This window comes from Furipterus horrens, unplaced genomic scaffold (assembly GCF_987537825.1).
Source record: "Furipterus horrens unplaced genomic scaffold, mFurHor1.1.pri manual_scaffold_1, whole genome shotgun sequence".
NCBI lineage: Eukaryota > Metazoa > Chordata > Mammalia > Chiroptera > Furipteridae > Furipterus > Furipterus horrens.
In genome coordinates, this window is record NW_028327171.1 from 140,597,497 (window position 1) to 140,617,641 (window position 20,145).

The following is a 20,145-nucleotide window of genomic DNA, read 5'->3' on the forward strand; positions in this document are numbered from 1 at the left end:
AGGAAAGGAGAAAGACAGAAACATCAACTTGTTCTTCCACTTATTTATGCATTCATTGGTTGATTTTTGTTTGTGCCCTGGCTGGGGATTGAAACCACAGCCTTGGTATATTGGGATGACGCTCTAACCAACCGAGCTACCTGGCCAGGGCCTGGAATGACTTTTATATAAGTCTGTTTTATATAATTTGCCTAAGAGATTCTCCAATTTTAATGTAGAAAAAGCTCTTCATTTCCCACGTTTGTTGCAATATAAAAAAGTCAGATATCTCAGTCTTCTCAAAACTCTCAATACTTCACAATAATGAGAAACCATATGCTGAAGGAGAAATATTAATAGAAAATGCTGTCTTTCACGTGCTCACTGAATCCATTGAAGACAATTGACACATCCTTAGTAAGCCGTGTATGAATCTTAGCTCATTAACCACTCCTCTATTATCTATGTGATTCCATTTCCTAATATTACACATCAATAGACCAGATCTGAAAAGGTGTCATTTCGACTTTAATGTTTCCAGTTGTATTTTTAGATGTTCCTCCACTTAGAAGTGTTTGTGTTATTTCCTGATTTAACAATCTATGGAAGAGTGGGTGTGGTATCAGTTTGATTGGGAAACCACTGTTTTCCTATAATCTTTTCAAAGATTTTGTTCTGATTATATTGTAAGAAAATTAATTGGTCCTCCTTGATAATATTTCAGCCCTAAACCATTGACCAGTTCCCCTTCCGTGTATGTGTAATTTAGCCACATACATCTGTGTACCACAGTTCAATTGTCCAAGTCTTTGAGTGCAGATGAAAGTTGAAAAAAGAGAAAAAAAAATTCCATAAAATGTACTTTATGTAGGATTCTTGTAAGCCGATATGGGAACCACCATATACTTTATAAAGATTCGTTTATGTGACTGACTATTCACCTATCAGATCATCAGTCTCTCAGCCTTTCACAAAGTATTTAGTGTTGTGAAATGTCAGAATACCAGAGCAAGTGCATTGTCACTACTGGCACCACTCAGTTCAAGTAGTAATTCCTTCATTTTGAATGCTCACCTGATAGCATGATTATTGCTGAAAATGAAGTGTAAACCAGACCCAGCATGGGACTCAAAAAAGGTGAGACGGGGTAAGAGGTGAACATTTATAAAGTACTTACTTTTTATTAGTCGTTGTGCCAGGTACATTACATACAATCTAGTTTAATCTATAAAGCTGGCCTTTCACATATTATTCAGAGAAAATAAGAAACTTGTCCAAAAACACACAGCTAATGAAAAGCTGTTATAGAATTCAAACCAAGGTCTGTCTATTCTAACCCATGTTCATGTCTTTCATTTCTTCACTTATTCTTTCTTCATTCACTTAACCCATTGCATGCCAGTGTAAGAGCTTGCTAGCTTAATAGGAAAATTTTCAGTTTAATGTGAGAAATTAATAGGCATTCAAGTCATGGCAATATCTTTTTAACTTTTTAAGTTACAGTTTACATTCAATATTATTTTGTATTACTTTCAGGTGTACAGCACAGTGGTTGGACAGTCATACACTTCACAAATTGTTCCCCCTGATAGTCCCAGTACCCACCTGGCACCATAAACAGTTATTACAATATTATTGACTATATTTCCTGTACTGTACTTTATATCCCCATGACTGTACTGTAATTAGCAATCAGTACTTCTCAGTCCCTTCACATTTCTCATCTGTTCCCCCAACACCCTCCCCCTGGCAACCATCAATCTGTTCACTCTATCTATGAGCTTTTTTTCTGTTTTGTTTGTTCCTTTATAGTGTTCTTTATATTCCACATATAAGCGAAATTATATGGTATTTGTCTTTCTTCAACTGACTTATTTCACTTAGCATAATACCCTCTAGGTCCATTCATGCTGTTGCAAATGGTAAGATTTCATTCCTTTTTATGATCCAGTAATATTCCATTGTTATATGTACCATGGCTTTTTTATCCACTCATCTGCTGATGGGCACTTGGGTTGCTTCAAGCCATGGCAATATTATGTGAAATGTTGTATAAACAGAATGTTCTAAGTAGAACAGAGCACAGAAGAAGGAGAGCTGACTGTGTCTAGGGAAATTCATAATTACGTGGTGGTTAAACAGACATAGTAAAGTTTTAATTTCTGCCAAGGCACCATGGCAGTGACCTTGAAAATTCATATATTTTCAATTAAACAACTCCTAGCCTTTCTTGAAACTCACTCTTGATTGAATCATATATTGCCTAAAACTGAGGTTTGCTGAGTATTAACAATTGGATCACTCTTTGCTTGTCATCTGTCCAGTTTACTTTAGGGCTGCTACTTCTGTAGGCCTCAGTTGATCACTTTTTTGGAGATTGTTTATTGACTTGATAATTACCACGGCTAGAGATCTCAGTAAAATTAGAAAGTTCACTCCTCCCTTCTTCTCCCCTCTACCACTTTTTTTTTTTTAAGATTTTATTTATTTATTTTTAGAGAGAGGATAAGGGAGGGAGAAAGAGAGAAACATCAATGTATGGTTGCCTCTCGCACGCCCCAACTGGGGACCTGGTGTGCAACTCAGGCATGCGCCCTGACTGGGAATCGAACCAGTGACACTTGGTTCACAGCCCAGCACTCAATCCACTGAGCCACACCAGCCAGGGCTTACCACCTTTTTTTTAAACTGTAAGTATACTTTATTTAAGACTATTGAAACAGGTATGGAGACTGCTATCACCCCTTCTAGTATCATCTTTATTGCCTGAACTAAGTGGTTCACCAGATTCTTAGGTAAATTCTACTAATAGTACAAGCCATATATCTTTACGTATAATCATTCGTGTGTAGCATTAGCTTCAGATGGTTAAATTCAAGGTATCCAAGTATCCCTAAGAGCTCAGTCCTAGGCATCCCATACCAATTTCACTCTCATTTTTACTGACTTGTCTTAGTTCTTTTCCTGAGTTTCTGGTACCCCAAAGGCTCCCACTGATCTTATGAAGCATCACACTGTCTTAGTGTCAGTAAGCTACCAGGGGACTTTCTACCCTTTACTTTTTTTCTCTTTCTCTCTCTCTCCCCTTTGTCTCTTTCATTGGCAGTTGTCCAATCCATATTATGTTGGAACTCTTCTAAGAATAACTGCAATTTTGAAAGCTGTGACTGTGGGAGGTATTATTTATAGGCATTTGTGGTTTTAGGAGGAAGAAGAAAAGCTTCCAAGAACAGTTCTAATAGGAAGACTGCCCCAATCTCACTTTGGCCACATAACATATTCTGAAGGATATTTTTCCTATAATTTCTTATAAAAAATAAGTAGGGAAGTGTTGCAACAGTATATTTGAATAAAATGTGCCAGTTTCTGAACTAACTCTTTCTTACTCCACTTTATTAAGTTCATCTGCCTAATAACAGGTGCTTGTGAATTGGGCTTCAGAAAGTACCATTGTATTAGGAACTGCACTTGGCTTTACTACAAAAGAACCACTCATAAAGGCTTCAGTACACAGAGCCTATTTTCTTATGTTAAGAAAACCCAGAGACAGGCACATAGGACTGGTCAGACTGCTCCACAGATTCAAAGAAGTGCCTTCTACCTGTGTACTGGTCTCTGCTTGGCCTCAGTTCTCAATGTCATCTCATGCTGTAACCATTCTATCTACATTCTGAAGAGCAGAGGTAAAAAGGCTAAAAAGTGAAATAGCACCCTATACGTGACCTTCCCAGGAGTTCCACATGACATTGTGACTCAATGGCCAAATTTAGTTACACGACCATGCCAGCTGCCAAGGAAGCTGGGAGGTGAACTCTTTTAACTGGGTATATTGTCATTTCCTCAACAATGGGATTGTCATGCTAAAGAAGAAGAGAATGGATATTGGGTGGGTGTCATCTGGATCTCCAGCTAGAAGTTAGACATAAAAGTATAGAAAGGAAAAGTACCTAAGTCAATATTCATAAAGTATTTAAGTTCAATAAATTATTACGATTCTACACCCTAGTTAAAACTATGGTAAGATGAATTCTTTAGTGCATAGTAACTTAGTTTTTATTATGCCATCCATGCCCACCAACGTGAAAGAAAGAAAAAAGAAACAAAAAGAAGGAAAGCAATTCATGTGTCATGCAGTTTTGAAGAACTTATTTTTTTAATGTGTATGACTAAGTTTTATACTTTCATTTTTTTTTAATGTCCTAATTTATAGAAAAAACAAAACATATTATGGAGACAGGATAGGAGAGTGTCATAAAAAAATTCTTTACTCTTCCACAAAATCAAGCAAACTGTAGAATATTGGTAATTAAATCACAATGTGTGTCCTGACTCTGATCCTCTTGATTCCTTCTTTACCACCTTTGTGATTACACTGAGCCCACCCAGATAATCCAGCAGAATCTCTCCATCTAATTTAATCACATGTGCAACATTCCTTTTTCTATGGAAGGTAACATATTTACAGGTTCCTGAGATTAGGACATGGACATTTTTGGAAGTTAATTATTCATCCTACCACACCTTAGTAAAACACTTAGATGTGATTCAGTGGCTACGTCAGCACCCTATACATCAACTCCCCAGGAGTCCCACGTAACACTTTGACTTAAGTCTCAATGGTCAGTCTTAGTCACATGGCCACAAAGAGCACAATGTTGATGCTTTCATAGCACCATGGTCTGAGGCAGAGTCAAAATGACGAAACTCCTCGATAATGTTGAGCACGCCTGTTCCCTTTGACTACTGACTAGGACTTTAAGCTGCTAAGTCTTAGTCCAAAACTCTTCTAAGAAAATTATCCTGTGTACCTCTGAATCTTATTTTTCCTAACCTTTGTTTTCATTTATTTTTTTCAGAAAAGCAAGATAACAACACAAGAATTGAAACTGTGAAGTCTCTTGTGCAAAAACTCCCTCCACCGAATCATGACACCATGAAAGTCCTCTTTGGACATCTAACTAAGTAAGTTATAAAGGTTTCTGGCTGTGTCATCATATACTCGTTTCCTAAATGAACAATGTTCAATTTCAGATTTCTAAGACAAGAGTTTCCAAAGGCATTTATCTCAGATTTTCCCCTCTTGCTGATCTAAGTGTTCTTGCAGAAGCTGGAGAATGTACTAATGGTAGAAAGGAGAAGCTACACAAGGACCTTCTGAATGAATTTATTTTTCCTGGTATTTTCCACAAATAGATATTTGCTGATTGTCAGAACTGTAGCCAGAGCCTTGGGATGGGCTGTCTTTACTTTGTTATATAGCATAATAGGAAGAGCATGAGATATTTCAGAAATGAGTTCAAAACCTAGCGCTGCCGTGTACCAAGTGGACCCGACATTAGTTACTTAAACTCTCTGAAATTTTATTTCTCCTTCTGTAAAATGTTGATTCAGATTAATAAGGTGCCATCCCTGTAAGCAGATAAGAGAAGAGTATTCCAAGCAGAAAAAAACAAATGTAAAAACACATAGGATCCAAAGAGTCTGATGCATTTGAAAAGAAGGCCAGGATGGCTAAAGCCTAAAGAACTAAGGTGATGGTGGGAGGAGTTGGAGTGACAAACGTTAAGTGCATATCAGATCCTGTAGGGTCTCGCCACAGTAAGGCATTTGTACTCCATTATACATACAACGAAGAACAACAAAGACTGCTAAATTGGGAGAGTATAAAAGATCACACTGGCTGCCATGTGGAGAATGGGTTGCAAAAGTAACAGCAGGGGAACCAGTTAGGAAGCTACCCCAGTAGTCTAGGCAAAAGATCACGGTGGCTTGAGTGGAGCCCTCAGAGACATTCTAGAGGTGGATCAGGTTGGATGTGCCTGGTTGGGATGCAGTGGGGAATGGAAGGGGGAAATCAAGTGTGCCTCTTAGGGTTTGGGCTTGAACAAATGGAGGAATGGCTAAAACTGGAGGAGGAGCAGGATGAATAAGAACTGCAGACTAGAGAGGTCTATTCTGGATGTGTTAAGTTTGAAATGACTGTTATTCAATTGCCCTGTGTTAATGCCTTCCTCCAATAAGGCAGAGCTCAATACAAGTGATGAGGTTTTAGCTTTCACTATATGCATACAGTAATGTTGAAGCCTGATAGGTTTTGAATATATTGGGCAGCTTTGCTTTTGGGAGATTAAATCTCCTTAATTGCCCATACCTTAGGTCTGGCCATTTCTACAGATTGTCCAACTAGTTCATTACATAAATTTTAATTGTAAATATAATACATGCAATTATACACAAAAACATTTAAACAACAGTGGTGAATATTTGATTAAAAAGTGAAATTTGCCTACTAGTCACTCTTAGCCTTCTGAGCAGAATTGTTTTTGTATATATCCTTCCAGACCTGTTTCTAAACATAAGAAAACATGTGTATGGTTGTTGTGTTAAAGTACATCATACAACACATATTATCCTGCAACTACTTTACAACTCCTAGAGAGCCTTCCATTTCATTAAACAGACTTATCTGATTCATTCTAATGGTGATATAGTATTTCATGGTATGGATAGCTTGTAATTTGTTTAGCCAGTCACTGCCTTATGTAACATGTTTTAATCTAATTTACCATATTAGTTTCTTTCTTATTTTACTCCCAGAGAGGAAACTATGTCAAAGTTCAGAAGACCCCTTATTAGAATGTCCCTTCTGGCACCTCCACATTCTGGCTACAGTGGGAAACCCAGTGTGAGTTAATGAAAGGATCTTGCACTTTAAAGAAATAGATAGATCTAGAGTCAAATCCTTGTTCTATACTTTACTCCCTTTATGATCTCAAGCACATAAAATTGGATTAAATAATATCAACCATATCTTGTGGTTAAGAATTAAATGAGATAATGCATATAAAATGTCTGGCACAAGGAAAGCATTCCTCAAATGTTCCTTCTTTTTTTGTAGGATCCAGACACACCATGAAAGGGGTTTCAAGTTACAAATAAATACTCTAGTGCTTATCTCAGTAACCTTAACTGGACAAAGTCATAAAATGAATGGAAAAGTATACTCTTTAATGCAATACCTAGTCTTGTAGATCTTGAGAAATATAAATTACACAGTCTCAATTATTCCATTTTTTTTCCAAAAAAAAAAAAAAAACTACAAAATGAAGGAATTGAGCATCAGCTAAATCCTTCTTTGAAAAAAAATAAAACACACTGATGAGGATCCATCCCTTGATGCCATACAATTCCAGTATGAACAATTAATGTCTGACTATGTTTTTATATCTAAATTAATTTCCTATTTCATTAGAACTTTCATTCCATTCAGTAGAGGTGGAAATAGATGTTTACAACTATGATTTAAGATCAGATCATTATCTCACCTTCACAACATTCACATTATAAGATTTTTCATCATAGAGAGAAATAACGTTATTTGCTAGCCACCAACCTTTCTTGAGTGGTGTGACCATATTCCACTATGCACTGATTTATAAACTGGGTTTAATTATGCACAAGTGTGTGCACATGATTATATCTTGTTAAGCATTTCTTGCTAAGTTTTTGATAAAGAGCCAATCGTGGCATGTCATCAAAGCCTGAGAAGACTAAATAAGGAGATTGTTTAACAAGAATTTAAATATATTCATGTTTGAAAGAATCATTAGAATGTTTTCCTTAGTCTTGATGCATTTGGTAGCTCTTCAGAAAAATCTACCATCAACACTTATATGTAGTGTTTATTCCAAATTGTTGCAAATATATATATATATTTTTTTTTGAAGTTTGTTTAGTGAGGGTCAGGAAAAGTAATGAAGTGCCAGAAATGCCACTTGACCTACGTACTCTACAGCCAACAGAATAGAATTCCATTTTTGCAGAGCACTGAGTTAAACATTCCCTTGAAAGCAGAGCAACTACCAGCTGAGAAAGCTCAATACGGCACAGTTGGACTAGAAGCTGAATGCAAGTTCTGGCCACAAAGCCAGAATTTTAAAGGGTTATGATTCCATTAAACATAAGATTACACAATGACTGTAAAGGTTAAATAGTCTCTAAGCCCAGAGTCCTCACTCTTGATCAAACTCAAGGTCAAGTTCTATATGCTTCTGCTGTGATATCATGAGACCAGGAATTTAGAACAAGCTATCACTTCAAAATGCCATCAACTAGAAACCCTTATTAACAGCCACATTCACAAACTGACATTACAGTGAGAAGCACGGGAAGGTCCTGGGGTACCTTCTGAATCATCACATAAATGGCAAGTTCTATCTCTGTAAAATGTAAGTGTCAAGAGCATTTTCCTCTAGCCTGCTTCTTTGGAAAGGCAGGGAGGCAAAGGGAAGATGAAGTTAATCAGAGGAGGACCTGGAAAGATAAGGTTTACTTTTTGATGTTTGGCAGTTGGCAGTTGAGAGCCAGGCAAAGGGTTTGTATGAGGAATAGAGAATCATCAAAACTTTATCTATCTGACAATTGCATATGTGCTCAGAGTTTACGAATGAGTCACCTGACAGCAGAGTACAAGGAGAACAACACAGACTGAGAAAGGAACCCAAGAGACCACCCAGGAGTTGTAGGTAGACTTGGGGGGGTGGGGGCGTTAGGGGATGATGAACATCAAATGGAGGAAAATGGTCCAAATCGTGAGACTTTTCAAAGAAAAATTCCACACAATTTTTATTTCTCTCTTTTCTTTATCCTCTGTATCTAGTCAGACCTGGAGACAAGTGAGAGGCTCCAAGTCTGGGTAACTGTGAGAATTAGTCCCTCTGACATTAATTTTTAAAAGGCAAAATGAGGCACTATTAAGAAAGGTGCACCCTTTTCTATATTTTGCAAATGCATAAAGGGGAGAAAAAAGATGAGGTTATAGAAAACTAATGAAATAGGATGAGTCCCATTTTGTCAGGTGTGTACTGAATCAAGCCCTGTCCACGCTGCTTATTGGGATGTACCAGCCTGCATGTTCAGAAAACCATACATGTAGAGTATCTCAAGAACAAAAACTTTAAAAATCTTTATACCTTTTGAGTGGTCATATTAATTGCTGGGACCCTGTCCTAAGTAACAGGGAGTGGGAGTATGCAGATAAAATTGTTTACAACGGAACATTTGCATTGGGGGAAACCTGGAGACAACCAAGTGTTCAGTGATAGGGGAAGGTTATAGAGAACATAGTACATTGTAACAGTTCATACCTCACCTTTTAGTGAAAGGTAGTTCATAGCTAATTGTTTAATAAATTTGGGGAAATGCTTGTGTTAAATTAAATAAAGTCAGGGATACAATATTTTATATACTCAAAGGGAGTATAACTATAAATATGTAGAAAAGTTGTGCATCTGGCAAACACTGTAAAGATATTTGCTGAAATGTTAATATCTCTTTCTTAGAGTTGTTGAATTATGAGAGGGTTTTTTCTCCCCTCTTATGTTTTTCTTTCTCTCTTCTATCAACGGTGTAGAGGGAGACGCTGAGCTTGAGAGAACAGGTCAAGAGAACAGGCTTGGGAGTCAGGCAGACCTGAATGTGAGTCTTGGCTCTGCCACTTACTGAGGTGTAACTTTGAACCAGCCACTTGACTCTGAGCTTTCATTTTCTCATCTATAGAGTACAGGTCATAACAGAACCTACTTCTATGATGACGAGCAAATAAATATTCCTCTTAATAGCCTATATTAGGCTCTAGGTAAGCATTATACACTGACATGTACTATATTTTTGTGAAAAAAAATATAAAGTAACTTCTAATATAATAAATACAGAAAGAATTGCAAAGTCCAGATTGCCAAATTTCCTGGCTTCCAGAAAATTCTTTATCTACCACAGAATGTTTTTCCAAAACTGTAGTTTCCATGCTGGCCTGACTAAACCAGTTTCCACAGTCCCAATGAGGCTGTTTTCACCTGGTCGACAAACCACATGACACCCCCCAATGCCATGCCCAATCCCTGTGAGAACTCCGCAGCCTAACTCTGTTCTGTCACTGACTCTACATCCACCTGATTCACATCTTGTTTCATGTTCCCAGACGCAACCCTTTTCACCTTCAAAGTGGAAGCTTGCCGAGAGGATAATCTAGTCTCGTTTCTCAGCAGGCAGTAGGAGGCGGGAGGCAAGCACAGCCTTCCTGGGCTTCTCCTGCAGAGCCTCGCCTGGTACAGCAGTTTCCTAGGGACAGTTCTCTTGCTTGTCCTCTAACTTATCAGAATGTTTCTCACAGTGAGAGTTTCCTGCCAGGGAGAACAGCGCACTGGCTTGGTGGAATCTGAGATGTTTTGAAGCCAGTAGGGCCTTCTCCTATGCCTCCAGTCCTCAGTGTAAACCTCCACGATTCCTATCAACTACACATCTATCTAGAACTGGTGCTGACCTTTCAAAGTCCTGGGGATTCCTTTTGCTGTTAATATCAGTGGGGTGTTCTAGCTATTGCTGAAGTCTTTCTCCACATTCTTATTTCCAGAATATAAGTAATATATGATAGTTACAGAAAATTTAGCAGATAAATACAAAAATACACAGCTAACCTAAACTCGTTAGCCAGATTTACTTTGTGGCATGCATTCTGGAAGATGAAATGATCTCAAAATTTTGAAGGGGGTGACATAAAAGTACATTCAGTTCCCATATAGGTAGGTATACATTGTTCAAAGAAAGTCAGCATGTCTTAAAAATGGGGAGCTTTTAGAGATGACTTATAAAATAAAGTCATTCGTTGGCTTTCAAAAATAACCTTGGAAGAATATATTTGCCGCAGATTTTAGATTCAAATAACACATAGGAGACTTGCACTTTGTAAAATAGGTTGAAAGCAGAGCTAAAAAATCTTCCCCTTTGTATTGACTTTTAAGAAAATCTTCCAGCTGTTCATAGAATTCTAAGGTGAGAAAATGATATGGCCGAATAGACAAATCTCATGGACGCATGCCAGTTGAATGCCTCGCTGAAAGGCAAAACGGTTGAGCTGTGGCTATTTTGCGAGAGTAAACTGATATTTAAAGCTTCTCTGTGGTCTTCATGACTGTTAAATAAAATACTCTACAAAAGCACGTCAAAGGCGACTCAAATGGATGATGATCTAGAAATATAGGGATTATATGAGGAAGCATGGGTGAGGAAAAAATTCACTGCCCCTGTCTTTAAAATGGCAGAGTGGGCAAGTCTGATATTGGGGCGGCATGAGACGTGGCTAAAGAATGGGCTGGAAAGCCCGTGAGTCCTCGCCCTGCTCGCTGATCACTAAGAGCGACGCCTGGTGAAGCTCTCAGCTCCCCGGGGCCTCTGAATGCGCGGCGCTGGTGCGCTTTGGAACAGGCTGTGTTTTTCTCTGCGGCTTTCTGGCACGCCACCCTGGTTCTGTACACTTTGTCTCTCACCCAACCACAATACCTGATATCCAAAGGCTTGCAGGCCACGGCTATTTTTACTGGAAAACGGGGAACCTGCGCAAGTTGTTATTTTCTTTTTTTCTCTTCTCCCTGAGGGACAAGGGCTGCAAGTTGTTTGAAATAAGCCAGAAGCCTAATAGCTCCTTTGCTTGTGTATTTGAAATGGCACCCTAATCACTTTGAAGAGCTAATGTACTTCCTATGGGTCTGAAATATCTCAACTGGACTCCCGTGGCAGAATTTGACCTGGTAGTTAAGAAAATTAATTACTCTGATTGTGAGGATGAAGCAACAGTTCCCAACTCCCTGTAGTAATCATTAAAATGTCATCTACTTAGAAGACATCTTGGCACAGGATTTATAAGGTTTGTGAGCCGGGGACTAAGGTTCAGTGGCCCTTCCAGTGGTGGATCCTTGTTCTGCAAGAAGGCTTTGGGAGATAAGGATTTTTAAGACCGGAGTAAAATTATTACTTTTGATCTTTTGATTTAACATTTTAATGGTAACATTAACCACTGAATAATAGGAATCAAAACAAAACAAAATGGCTACTGCCCATTCATCACTGTCTTCCCTACTGTCAGTGCCCCCCCCCCTTGGGGGGTATTTCTCTCATATTTGGTAAGTTTTTTTAAGCTGCTCCACTCTTCTCCACTAAGAATCTTGGCCTCTTATTTAATGGAAAGAACCAAGGTTTTAGAATCAGAAGACATAAGCTCACATCCCAACCTCTGCCTTTAAAAACAATACAACATTAAGAAAGCCTTTTAATGTCTCTAACCCTCCCCTCTGCTCATGGATGCAATAGGTCAAATAAATTGGCACTTGTGAAAATATTAACTTTTAAATCTTATCCACCCATTCCTTCAGGAAGTTTTAATGAGTGGCTACTGTATTCCAGGCACTGAACTGATCAGAGATTGGAAACTATAGTCTATGGAACACAGCCACACTGCTACCTGTTTTTCTCAATAAAGTCTTGCTGGAACACACACACACACACACACACACACACACACACACACACACACACATCCTTATATGTTTTTGTATTGCCAATGGCTGCTTTTACACTGCAATGGAAGAGTTATATCATTGTAACCAGTTGCACAAGGCGAAAAATATTTACTCTCTGACCCTTTACACAAAACATTTGCTGACCCTTCAACTTGATACTGGAGGCAGAAAGAAGATTTCTATCCTCATGTATCCTACAGTTTCCTGAAGTAAATTAGTAAATAATTATAATACATATGGTGCCATATCACAAGACACTATGAAAGCACTGAACGCAGGAGCTGAAATTGAGCCTAGAGAAATGAAAGAGTGCCTCCCAGATGCCAGAGACTGTCTTTTTGAGGATGGCAGTTTGGCAGACAACAGGCCAGCTCTAAGCGGAAAGAATACTATGTACAGAGAGACACAGAGGAGAACCGAACTATCATAAAGAAATGGTGAATCCCCTGGAATGATTGGAGAAGAAGCAAACATAAAAGAAGAGGCAGAACGTAAGCCGAGCACGTAGTCAACTAGAGCTAAATTTGAAGAACATTATGTGCTTTGCTAAGGAATTTAAAATTCATTCTGTAGACATGAGTAAATCACTGAAGGGTCTGAAGCAGGGAGGTAAGGTGATACGATTTGTATTTCTGAAGCTCACAATCTTTCTAAGTGTGAAGGATAGCCTGTAAGAGGGCAACACTAGAGGTAGTGAACCCAGTTAAGAGGATGGTATGATAGTCCAAGCTAGAGACCCTAAACTAAGGGAGATGGGGGTGGAAGGGGTAGGGAAAAGGGAGCGACACAGGACATGTACAGGAGGTTGAATCAGCCGGACGTGCTCATCAAGTGCACCCAAGAGATTTGAAAGAAGGAAGATTTCAGGATGGTGCCCAGGTTTTTGAGTGACCATATCCTTAAATAAAGAAAAGAATAAAATTGGAGGCATGAAAGAAGTTGAAGTTTTATGGACATGATGTCATTTGGTCATTGTTTACGTTCCATTCATTAGTGAAGTTGATTAGAAGATAAGAAATATATGTTAGGAATGCTGGAAAGATGATTAGGATCTAGGTATGAATTTGGGATCATCGGTTGAAAGGTAGCAATGGGGTAAGGTCAGGCACAACCACAAGGGATGGTGTGAAGAGAGAAGAGAGTTGAGGACACTGAAGGGGTCATCAGAAGAAGAGACTAGGAGAGGAGTCTGGGAATGGTATGCATGCTGAATGAAAGAAAACTTGTCAAGAGCAGAGTTATTATTTTGTTGTGGTTAAAATCATTGCTTCCAAAATAAGGCTTAGAAAATTCTCATGATAACAAGGCATTGGGCAGAATGTCTAGTGATAACCAGCTACTGCTTTAACCTTCAGCTTTTGGCTCTGGAAAAATTACAGGAATAAATATAATACCCTGGAAGAAAAAATGTTATTGCTAGCATAGGTCCTTAAAATGTTGGTGTAGATGGAAATTATAAAGAACTGCCCTGGTCCCCTTTGCCATTAGAGCATGCGCTGCAGGAATTTGGACCACTTTGATTCCTGCTGTATTCCCCAAGCTGTATTGACTCCGTCTTTCCCTTGGACCCTTCAGCTGCGAAGAGAGGGGGGGTCTGCTGCATGGGCAACAGCAGACCCTCCATATCACCCTGCCCAGGCTCTGTAGCTTCAGCTTCACTGGAGAGGACACTCCAGCGTCATCGCAAGATGTCGATTCAACACGGGAGGAGACAGATACCGTGTCACTCCTGAGTCGGACTGCACAGCCATTCTCGGCGGTGCAGATAGACTCTTAAGAAGCTACACCATCGTCTCTCGAGATGGGCGGCTGCCGAGTACAGAGCCCCACATTTTATAGATATTCAGTAATTTTTGTTGAACAAACATGACATCTTTGAGTGAGAAGATGATAATCTAATAGCCAGTGATGGTTCCATTTAGGATCAACTGGAAACTTAGAAACTTGATATATTTCAGACTAGAACTAGGGAATAGTCCACGTGGAGGGTATTGGTTCTTAAGCTCTCCCTCTCAAGTTTGTCTCGCCTTACTTGATATTTATTTTTTCATCATGATGAAGAGAAGAGTGGCCCTGATTGTAAAAGAAGTGATATGTATTAATATTAAGACTGCCTATTCAGAGGCCCTGAGGGCAATGATGGATGGGTGCTAAAGAGCTGAGCCTACTGGGGAAGGCTTGGTCAGGGGACCCATGACCACCCTTCGGTGCTGGAGCCTGTTGGTCAATCACTGCAGTCCAGGGTGGAGTTACCAGTTCTCCTGATTTCTTGATTATCTGGAACTTGTAACAGATTTTGGAGTATAAAAACTTTGTCTTATATTCTCTGGCATTACTCCCACTACTAAATTAAAGACTATCGCCCCTGTCTCTGATTATATCAACCCAACCTCCCTGTCTGTTGTTTTTTCCATATCCAATATTGACCTCCATAGTACTACCTTGCATTATTTAGCATTAGGTGGAGAAAAAAATTCACCTTGATTACCAAAGCTTGCCCTCTGCTATTAAGTGTATAAAGAAATTCAGTTCCCATTTTATGGAGCAGAGACACAGTGAACTTCAAAGTGAAAGAGGGGAAAAACCAACCAGACCTCAAGTCACCTGATTTCCAGTCCACTAGACCACACTCTGTTTTCCTGCCAATACCAATATGCGACTGTGTTTCCAGGGAAGAAGGAGCGGTAAAACAAAGAGTGAGCCAACTGTGATAGAGGCTCGAGCTCATTACTCAAGTGTTCTTTTTTGTTTTTGTTTTTGTTTTTTTTAATTGAATGCTAGTTATAATCCCAGCTCTTTAAGTAAAATTACCTAACGAATTAGTAAACTGACATATTGCTATAAGAGCTTTTCTTGGTGTCTTTGTCTGCCACTCCACCTCTCTCTCTCTCACTCTCCCTTCCTTTCCCCTTCTCCCTCCTAAAAAAGCACTGGGGAAAGTTTTATTTTTAGGGGTTCTTCTAAAAAACAAGTTCCATGTGCACATTCATTAATGCTGCATGTGTGCATGTGTGTGTTTGTGTGTGTGAGCATATATGTACACTTAGAAAGATTACATTTTTGAGAAGGCAGCAGAGGTTCTGCCTTTTACCACTTTGTTTCTCCTCTTTAAATGGAAAGCACTGAACCCAGATGCCCAACCATGGAAGATATTCTTCCAGAAGCAGCATCTGGCTTCCTGGCAAGCCCTTTAGGAGAGCTGTTTGGGGAGCTTTGCAGTTGTCTCCGGGCCTGTCACGTGTATCAGATACCATGGCCTCTCTGACTGGCACATCCAGGCAGCTGCCAATTCTTTTCGGTTCACCTTTAATTCTGAGAACTACTTCCCTCATTTTCATGTCTTACTAGACTTATTTTTCTCCCCACTGCCCATAAGAATTCCAGGGCAAGACTAATGTCTCATTGCTGTCTGCCTGACAAATTCCTCTCCAGGCCTCTCTGTCTTTTGAACCTGAGTGAAATCTGGAGCCATTTTGTCCTCCATTAAAATAGCTTATTCTTAATATTTCTTCACCACTTCTTGTCAGCAGAGCTCCTTATAAACTGTGGGGCTGTTCCCTGAAAAGAAAAACAAAACATTCCATCGGGGTATTTTATTGTGGTCTGTACACAAGACATAAAAGTATTCCTGACATTTGTGTATTATTTAGTTAAATCACATTGGCTCCCCACACCCTTGTCACAGCAAAAACAAAAGGACTTTGCAGGACTGGAAATGATGAGGCAACCCAGCGGCGTTTACTAATAGCACCCACTTCACGGCACTCCATTTTTTTAAGTAGCTTCATTTTTTTACCTGTTTATGTGTATACGTGTGTGTGTTTGTGAAGGATTCTGTGGAGTTTTCCCCCTGAATAATTGTGAAGAACACAGAGTCCGACGGTAGCCCACGCACCGGGAAGCCCTGACAAGGTGCTGACAAGTCCTCCGCAGCACCAAGAATGCAGAGGAGAAAGCAGACATGAGCGCCGCAGGGTGATATACAGGAATCCGTAGCTCAGGGTAGCTGCACAATTCCACATTGCTGTTGTTTTTCCTCATGCAAGAAAAAGGTGCAGATTATGTACAAGATTTCAGGTCTCCAGCCTGCATTGCCTGGGCTAAGAAAAGACTGTGCTTAGCAGTGGACAGGAAGATATCTCAGTCATAAAGAATTGCTCTGTGCCAGTGGCAGGCTCAGCCCACACTTGACTTCGAGGAGGTACAAAACTAAAACTGTGACAGAGACAGACTCATAGATGGAGAGCAGATGACAGCTAGTGGGGGAGGGCAAAGGAGGGGTGGAGGGATTGAGCAGAAAGGAAAAAGGACTCATGGACATGGACAAGAGCGTGGAGATTGCTGGGAGAAGGGGGTGTAAGGGGACTAAATGACAATGGGGAAAAATACAGTAAAAATTAAATAATAAGAAAAAAACTAAAACATGGATTTACCTGGAATGAGAGCCACTGAAGGGCAAGAAAATGAGTTTAGGGGATTTTTGTATCAGGACAGTGGAGACATCTCCCTTGAAACCATCTACATAACAACAGAGCTCAAATTTAAGGTTAGAATACTTAAGTATTTATCTCTGCCTCAATGACATATTTTTGATCTGTAATTTTTCCTCGGGTTAGTTTATTGATATATACAAAAGGAGTTAAAAATACATGTAGAACTTAGAAGCCTTATACTAAATATTGCCCTTTGTATAGAAATGACTGTTTCTCAATTCCAGTCATTTCTTCGCTTCTGTGTCATATGTTCCTTTTAGGCAGGCTCTTTTCTCTTACATTGTCCCCTTTCTTTTTGTCTGCCATTCCTCCCACTATCGCCATCATCCTTAAATTCTTCTACCTATGCCTCGCTCTGAGAACTCTTTTCCCCTCCAAAGCATCTTTGCCTTCCTCATCTACCAGCCATGTATCCATGATACAAATACATACTGACTACCTATAATGGTAGACGCTGAGCTAGAAATGAAGAGGGTTTTATCAAGACAGCAATTGGCTCCTAGGATTTGAGAACCTTAATCAAATAATTATGTTACCTACTTTCCTATCTGCTCATGGAATGTTCACTTCCCTCAATCTTGCTCTCACTTCCCAACTTTCGTTTTTTTTTTTAAATTTACTTTTAGAGAGAGGGGAAGGGAGGGAGAAAGAGAGGGAGAGAAACATCAGTGTGTGGTTGCCTCTTGGGCACCCCAGACTGGGGACCTGGTCCACAACTTGGCATGTGCCCTGACTGGGAATTGAACCTGCGACCCTTTGGTTCACAGTCCGGTGCTCGATCCACTGAGTCACACCAGCCAGAGCTCACTTCCCAACTTTCTGATTCTAGTCCTTCCTATTATCACAGAGATTTGCAAACCAGCCTCTCTGTTACAGGCATTGGGTTAGTCCATCCATCTGGTTGAGGAAACCCCCGTTCTTTTTTCTTTCCCATTTTCAATGACACAAGTCGAGCACATTGGAACAGAAGTAGGCAAGACATAGGCGCTGGCACTGGGGCATTAAAAACCCTTTTTTCCTGATTTCCATGAGCTGAAAGTCAATATTCACCTCTTAATAATATTCTTCCCTTTATTGATTTTATTTTCTTACAAATTTACTCATTTTATTCATTAGCTAATTCATTTATCTTTCATAGTGTTTGGGATATGAAAAGGTAAGAGAAATTACCTCTGCTCTAAAGGAATTTTTATCTAATTAATTTGTGTCTCTGTGCTTGGACATCAAAACAGAATAAATTTACTCACACAAAGTGATATTTCACTGAAATCTGGTATACTTTTTTCCTTTTGCACACTTCTTTTGAGCAACCATTTCATATCCCAGAAAAATCCTACTTTCAAACATACCTCTGCTCTGACTAGAGCCCAACTCTGTCCTCTGGGCTCCCTGCTCAACCATCTTTCTCTGGTTTTCTTTCATTTCCAGACAATAAGTACTTCCTTGGTACTGACCTTTGAATTATCACAAAGGGAGTTCATTTGCTCCCCCCAGTCCCTCATTTTCCTTTTAGAATCAGACATTCTCCCACAGAGACAGAGAGGCATTTTATAGGTGGTTTACATGTTCTGTGATATTCTTTTAGCTAGTGGGAAAGGAGAAATAAAATGTGTGCCCTCTTCTCTCTGACTTCACTCTCCATTCACATCATGGTGAAAATAACCAATTCCTGGAGTGCCAAACTCTTCATAATTCGTACTTCCCTGACAATCCCAGGGCTTCACCCTTTATCCTGGCTGAAGATCTATTTTACTACATTTTTGCTATTTTTTCCATGAGTTTCCCCTACAATGCTCTATAATAGGGCTAGGTAGGCCTAGAAGCAGGCATCTACATAGGGAAACTAAGGAAGTGTTCGCTGTCCCACTCTAGGAATTTCTGATCCCAAAGTACTTTTACCCAAGAATGAATATAGAAGAACACAGGTATGTGGCTGTGTGTGGGGTTGAGGAAGGCGGAGATGGTGGGGGCGGGAGGGAGATGGCCAGAGAGAGAGAGGTTTTCTTCATCATGAACGCAGCCACCTGAAACACACCAGCTAATTAGCATTCTGTAGCCACACAACACAGCAGTTTAGTACAAGAAGTGAACAATGCTTTACCTATTTGAAACTACAGAGCAGACCTAGGTAGACTGCATGCAATTACACAGATTGGAAGTCCGCCAGGACACTGAGGTTAACAACCCCTTCTCTCACAAAAAGCACCACGGGAACTTTAATGACCACAGGTGGCAAAGGGCCATCATCCTGCAGCTCATCCAAAAGGCCTGGCCTCTCACAACCCAGGTTCTATCAGAAGAGCTTAATGGTGTCAACTAATTGGCTGGAAAAAAAGAGTGCCCTCTACCCGTGCTGTGTGACTAATTCACCCTTCTCAGGAAACAGGCTTGACGCACTCACATGGAGGGGGACTCTAATGATGGAGGAGAGGCAGGGATTCAAGTGGTGGACAAAGGGCACGGTAAGGGCTCTTCCGCCTGCTGGTCCTGTGGCTGGTATTCCTGCCACCCAGGAATCTCAGAAAGCTCTAGCTCAGGATTTTCCAAACTGTAATGTGCTTACAAATCAAATTGCCTAGGGATCTTGTTAAAAATGCAGATTCTGATTCAGGAGGTCTGGGATGAGGCCTGCGATTCTGCATAGAGAACAAGCTCCCTGGTGCTGGTGGCCGGGGAGCCACACTTTCAGAAGGCGGTTTTTACAAGGAAGAGGGGAGATGTTCTCTGTGAACCAAGAGAGCAGAGGCTGGGCAGAGAAAAAGGGCTTTAAAATGAGACGTAACACTCAGAATAATTTTCCTAGGAACAAAAGGAAGCAGAAACACAGAGAGTCCAAAATAATGACTAATACAAACCACTCTTAAAATGGCTTTTTCTGTTGAGGGGAGGCAGAGAATATCGTCCCTGAGCATGTTTCATGAATGAGATGCCTACTCTGAATAGTGGTAGTGTATCTCACTCACTGGTTTGCGCTGTAGCAAAGACACACCAGCCAAGAACCGAACTGTCTGTTTCTCAAGACGAGTCAAGAGAAGATAAGATGGCAGAATGCAGACTTTAAAGCTTGACCAATGAATAGTAAGGGAGTGATAATCTTCCTTCAAAGCTTTGTAAAATAAAATCAGAGTTGCCAAAAAGCATCAAATAATGGGCCGTTTTTCAGCTTATATTATGCAAACTTAGTTTATTGCTGTGTGCTATGGAGGCTTTCACACTAAAGCCTGCATGTGCCATTAAAGGTTTAATTATTGGTTGAATTCATGATTATATTCTTTATCTAGTCATTTCCTAAGTGCTTCTCATACTCATATCTACATATT

General features: G+C 39.9%; 1 protein-coding gene across 1 annotated transcript in view; it reads left to right on the forward strand.

Annotated features, from left to right (window-relative positions):
* The window catches only part of ARHGAP15 (Rho GTPase activating protein 15), a 643,467-nt gene that overhangs the window by 579,501 nt on the left and 43,821 nt on the right, over positions 1–20,145 (forward strand). Inside the window, exon 13 of the mRNA XM_090267320.1 lies at positions 4,836–4,941. Coding sequence (XP_090123446.1) covers positions 4,836–4,941 — 106 coding nt within the window. The remainder of the gene's footprint in view (positions 1–4,835; positions 4,942–20,145) is intronic.